The sequence below is a fragment of the Octopus sinensis genome, linkage group LG18 (genome assembly GCF_006345805.1).
Source record: "Octopus sinensis linkage group LG18, ASM634580v1, whole genome shotgun sequence".
Taxonomy (NCBI): domain Eukaryota; kingdom Metazoa; phylum Mollusca; class Cephalopoda; order Octopoda; family Octopodidae; genus Octopus; species Octopus sinensis.
This window is the reverse complement of record NC_043014.1, coordinates 6,451,932-6,457,832: the sequence shown is the minus strand read 5'-3', so window position 1 is coordinate 6,457,832 and position 5,901 is coordinate 6,451,932. Positions and strand designations below refer to the sequence as shown.

The following is a 5,901-nucleotide window of genomic DNA, read 5'->3' as shown; positions in this document are numbered from 1 at the left end:
GGCGCGGAGAGGAGAGGCTGGTATGCATGGGCGACTGCTGGTCTTCCATAAAACAACCTTGCCCAGACTTGTGCCTCAGAGGGTAACTCTCTAGGTGCAAACCCATGGTCAGTGTCTGACCGAAGGAGGTAAAAAAAAAAAAAAATAATAATATATGCTCCATTTAAACCAACTGAACTGTATGATATATACAGATTACTATTGACATAATGGTTTCTGATTTATCTACAAAGGAGATAATCTATAGGGGAAGTGGTTGGTCGGCACTATCGGCATTATATCCTGGTAAATCGTGAGATTTGAATAGTAAAATGCCAGAAGGCCATCGAACTCATTTGTTTCCAAGGGAAGTAAATTGCACACACACACACACACCACACACACACTTGTCCTCCCTCATATACTAAGGATAGGAGCGTGACAGAGAGAGAGAGACAGTGAAAGAAGAGAGTAAGTGTGTGAGAGTTGTTGAAAGAAGCGAGAGAAGGGAAAGAAAAGCTTGAAGAAATAAATTTATTGTTTTTAATCTGAACTTACTGAGTGACGAGCATGGAAGTATCATCACTGATATAATCATCATCATCATCATCATCGTTGTCGTCGTCGTCGTCGTCGTCACCATGTTGGTTGGTAGAGAAAACGAGCGTCGACTGCCTCGAACGAAAGCATTGTAACCACGTGACATATTTGATCCAGGTCAAATAAGAATTAGAGAAAATTTGGCAATAGTTCTTCCTGTCGAAATGTGATGAAACTAATAAGTGATAAAATTAATTAGTTAATTAATGAAAAAGTGCATAACAAACAAAACAGAAATAAATAAAAAAAAAGCTGTGAAATGAGAAAATTATTTTAAAGTTACCTTTTATAAAGAACTAGCAGTATCGCCCGGCGTTGCTCGGGTTTGTAAGGGAAATAACTATATAAGCATTTTTAGAGAGTTATAGCCAAAATATAGCAAAAAAATGCATTGAAAATGGAAAAAAAATTATAGTAAATTTTTTTTTAAATCGTTGACTCATCGTAGACATTTTTAGAGAGTTACTTCCCTTATATTCAAAAGAATTTGCGTTATAATGGAAAAAAATGATGGTAAATCTTTTTTAAAATCGTAGACTCATCGTAGACGCGCGCTAATACCCAGAAGGGCTTGATATGAATCACGACTATAAGATACCCGGTTTTGGTTAAACTGCACCGCAAAATGTGGGAGTAGTTAGGAATCTAAATCGAAGGGAACAGACACTCACACAACTACAGTTTTATATATAAAGATAATTAAGAAAGTGATGTTAGGTTTACGACAGTCCGTTGAGAGATCTTGTCTTGCAGAGAATTGGTGACCCCACTAGAGATGGAGCCACAACAAATACATCAATACACTCTGTAAAGCATCCATCTGTAGAAACTATTGTAATGTAGACATTGGTGCATGACTCACTCCTTATATTTTACTAGCAGGATCTGTAGAAATTCCTAGTGTACAAGATGTTATAAAAAAGTTCCCTGACTAGTTCTGTTGTGCGACAATAGATGGCAGCAAACGATTGCATATGCAGTGAGAGTTATCAGGAACTTACACGAGGCACTGTGCCAAGTAACATTGCTTTGTCTACCCCGTAAGCTGTGAAATTGGGATTTTGGGGATCACGGGTTTAGTCTGCGATTTTTTCACGAAGTAGGAAAAAAGTGTCAACTTTAAATTTTGCGTTAGCATTTGGAAGTCTGTTACAGAGACATTGAGCATTCTTCAGCAAGCTTACGACCCATATTTCAAAAGATACGGGCTCTTCAAAAGCGGAAGAATTCCCCTGGAAGAGGATAAGCAATCTAGAAGACCTGCCATGAGCGTCACCCCCGGAAATGTGGAGAACATTCAACAGTTTGTGCACGAGGATCGTCAGAGGACACTCATTGACCAATGGCGTTGGCCTGTTCTATGGGGCCGTATAGGCAAGCGTAACGTTTGAATTGAGCACGCGGCGTGTTTCGGGTCAGTTCGTCCATCGCATCGAAGTCAGTCAAGATCTCCGTCAGCGTGCCGCTGATGACCCATCTTTCGCGTCGACGATCATCCCCGTTGACGAGTATTGGGGCCTACGGTTAAAATACTGAGAAGAAGCAGTCTTTGGACTGAGAGGCGGTTTGTTGAAAACGATACTCGTTGTAAGGCAAATGCTGTTGTAGAGTCCGTCCAAGAGAGTCGGAGTATTTCTGTGAAGTATCTCCACCAACGTGGCCGCTGTAGCAGGAAGGAAACCTCTTCTTAGGCGAGGAAATATTAAATGAAGTGATCTATGGAGAATTAAAGCTTTCAAACATCATCGTGTTCCGTTACTGTTGAGTTACAGGGACCAAAATATACCAACAGTGGGTTTCAAGTGACTGTGGGGAACCAACACGAATACAACGATACTCTCATACATCTTTAACACTAAATTCCCTTACAAATTGGAAGAATGCAAATCTCTCTCTATATAAAGCTGAAGATGTCTGTGTCTTTGTATGGCAGGTTTGGTAGCCTTCAACTAACACTATCTCCTCCGAGACCCTGCGGCGCAACTTGACCAAAATTGAGAGTATGATAGAAAAAGGCTTGCTCTTCCTTCCGTAGAAGAAAAAATCCAAATCGGATCATGTTAACACCAAGAATTATTTACATCAAAAAGGTGCTTTTTTTCTATGAAAATCCTATTTTTTTTTTACCTTTTTTTGACTGCTGTGTCGCCATTTTTCGACCAGAAAAATGTTTACTTAAAGAGAATATAACAAGCTACATAATGCAAACTTTTTACTTTTCAAAAATTCCGATTCTAAAGGGTCGAAAAGAAAACAAACCCGAGCAACGCCGGGTGATACTGCTAGTTTGAAATAAAAGAGTTGAAGGTGTAAGAACCAAAACAAAAAACCAACAAAAAACAAAAAGACAAATACAATGTATATATTTACCTTCACTTTCACTATTCCGCTGTTAAGCAACACCTTACCATGAGCAACACTGAAGATGCCTTTATCGTCATACATATATAATAGCAGAAATTGTGTTCTAAATATTTAATGTTTCAGCAAAGAATCTCTGCTTTTGCTAATCCAACTATTGCAAAAAACTGAGTATTTTGAATTTAGAAAACGCTGCTAAATTCTTCAAGAAAATCTCTTTGGAATTGACATGATTGGAAAGAACTATTCTGAAAAGTATTCCAAAGTTCACCGCGTGTCTGGATTCGAAAGATTTAGCTTCGGGAAAGTGAAACAGTGAGATCGTGTCAACGGAGATTCTTTGCCAAAATATTATTAAATCTGTGAAAAGAATGTGTGTGTGCTTGTGCTCGCGTGTGCGCGCGTGCGTGGAAGAATTCGTGGGCGCGCGAGCGTGTAGCGGTGAATGCTGTTGTAATGGATTTCTTTCATGCTTTTTCTGTAACTTTTATAAATCATATAATGTCCTATTTCGATGTGTGCTCGCTTTGATCTATTCGTCTATAATATTCGCACACACACACACACGAGCATGTTTGGCTAACGCGTAGGCATAGATTTAATCTTAAGAGATCCAGTTTGCAACCGGGTGTTTCAGGTTCAGTTTCACCTTGCAGCACTTTGGCCACGAATCTTCCATTATAGACCTGCGCCCTACTAAATCCTTCTCGAAGGAAACAGAGTGAAGATCCGTCATATATATATGTATACGTTACGTAGTTCCACGATTGAATAAATTATACAGTTATAGAGGATGTTCTGCCCTTTCCCTTTTGACAACTCTAGCCAGCGTTGGAGGAAATAAGCAGTCAAGGGTTGTTAGTTGCTGATAGAATTTTCACAGAACATTTAGTAATAAAAGAATTATCAAGCTAAAAACTTGGTTTTATACCTTACTAGCAGTATCGCCCGGCGTTGCTCGGGTTTGTTTCGACCCTTTAGAATTGGAATTTTTGAAAAGTAAAAATTTTGCATTATGTAGCTTGTTATTCTCTTAAAGTGAACATTTTTCTGGTTGAAATACACCAAAAAATGGCGACACAGCTGTCAAAAATCGTAAAAAATAGTGATTTTCATAGAAAAAAGACACCTTTTTAATGTGAATAATTTTTGGTGTTAACATTGTCCGATTTGAATTTTTTCTTCTACAGAATGAAGAGCAAGCTTTTTTCTATCATGCTCTCAATTTTGGTCAACTTGCGCCGCAGGGTCTCGGAGGAGATAGTGTTAGTTGAAGGCTACCAAACCTGCCATGCACTGACAACTTCAGCTCTCTATATAGATTTATAAATAAAATGCTACAATCAGCCGTCATTTTTGACGGCACGGGGTTAGCTGATATACAATCGTAATCCCTTAATATATTTAACGTAACAATAACGTTTATCTTTTAAATAACCTAAATTTTGATCTAGTCCTCAAATGATTTTGCTTCCAAATCTGTTGTTAACTCAAGCAAAATGTTTCTTCTCATCTTTTGAATCTATGTAAGTGTATTTCGGCTTAGTCTTCGTCTTTGTAGCTTTCGTAGAATTGGGCCTCTACATTGGCTAGGGACACGTTTCCAATGATCTCCATTTGGGTATAGCCACTTGTATGTTCCCAACTGGAGCTAAATTGCTTCAGATCTTTTTAAATGTGACGCGGCATATTTTCTCGGTTTCTTTCTCATTTGTCGAACTTCTGCTCGTTCCCATTGTGTAGTTGTTTTGGGGGTATTCGTTCTTCCAAGTCGATAAACACGACCTGCAAGTCTCATTGTTCTTGCCATCCCAAACTCCTACAAGCTGCCCAGACTGGCTCTTCTCAGAACTTCACGCTTTGTGATCCTCCCCCTGTTAGTGATATTGTGTGTTCTGCACTTAGCATTTAGCCTCTGAGTGATCTTGGCCGTCATTTTCCAAGTTTCTCCTGAGTAGACTGTTCTTGATAAGGCAATGTGCAGGAGGATCTTCATACAGTGGATAATCAAACTGCTGTCTCAGAACTTTCTCATTTCTCTGAACACTGTCACTGCAAGTTCGATTCCGGAGTTGACATCTGCCTCAGTGTTTCCATCTCTAACAACAATCTGTATACCGTTATAGATTAAATATGAAATTGTTAATATTTATTTCTTTACTAACCACAGGGGGCTAAACGTGGAAGGTACAAACAAGGACAGAAAAAGAGATGATATCAACCCCATTGTGTAACTGGTACTTATTTAATTGAACCCGGGAGGATGAAAGGCAAAGTCGACCTCGGCGGAATTTGAACTCAGAACGTAAAGACAGACACCTTATTGTTAATTGTTAATTGTAAAATTGTTAATACTGTTAATCGTTTACGTTATTAGTATTACGATAGAAAGTGAATTACGGGAATTACAGTTAATATACGATTTAGTATTAATTAATAAAGATCTTGAATGATTTTGCGGGAGAGAATATTTATGCGGCTTCGGTGGGGACATGCAATACATTTATGTACGTGAGAAACGGGATAAATTTTAATACAATAAAACAGTTTATTTAAGGAGACAACGTTCCAGTTTTCCAATCTTTTTATTTCGAATTTTGTAATAAATTGAGTTTTCCATTTCTATTATTATCATTTACTTACTTTCCTAAATATTTTCTCGACCTTTTTTTTTGCGATTGGATGAATCTTGTCCACATCCCGTTGTCAAAATCGTCCGAGCACTAAACAACGAATACACCTGTAACCATAGAAATATATACGAAGAAATTAGAGGAAAACGAACGCCATTTTGATCATTCTTATTGAGCAAATTCCTGCTATTCTAGTCTCGGGTCGACCAAAGCCTTGTTAGTTGTGATTAAAGAAACAAAACTGAAAGAAGACAGTATATATAGGCGTGACTGTGTGGTAAGAAGCTTGCTTCCCAACTACATGGTTCCAGGTTAACAAAACTGTCCG

General features: G+C 38.3%; 1 protein-coding gene across 3 annotated transcripts in view; it reads right to left on the bottom strand.

Moving 5' to 3' along the window:
- Positions 1-512: 512 nt before the first annotated feature.
- Positions 513-5,901, bottom strand: part of LOC118766832 — a 41,783-nt gene continuing 36,394 nt past the window's right edge. Inside the window, exons 7-8 of one of the 3 annotated variants that reach the window (XM_036510669.1) lie at positions 5,584-5,638; positions 513-754 (exon numbers count right to left, since the gene is read on the bottom strand). Coding sequence is in view for 1 of the 3 variants with exons in the window: in XM_036510670.1 (XP_036366563.1) it covers positions 3,123-3,142 (20 nt within the window). In the remaining 2 variants the exon portion in view is untranslated. Of the gene's footprint in view, positions 755-3,043; positions 3,143-5,583; positions 5,681-5,901 lie in introns of those variants that run through there. The other 2 variants (XR_005002744.1, XM_036510670.1) reach the window with 2 other exon arrangements.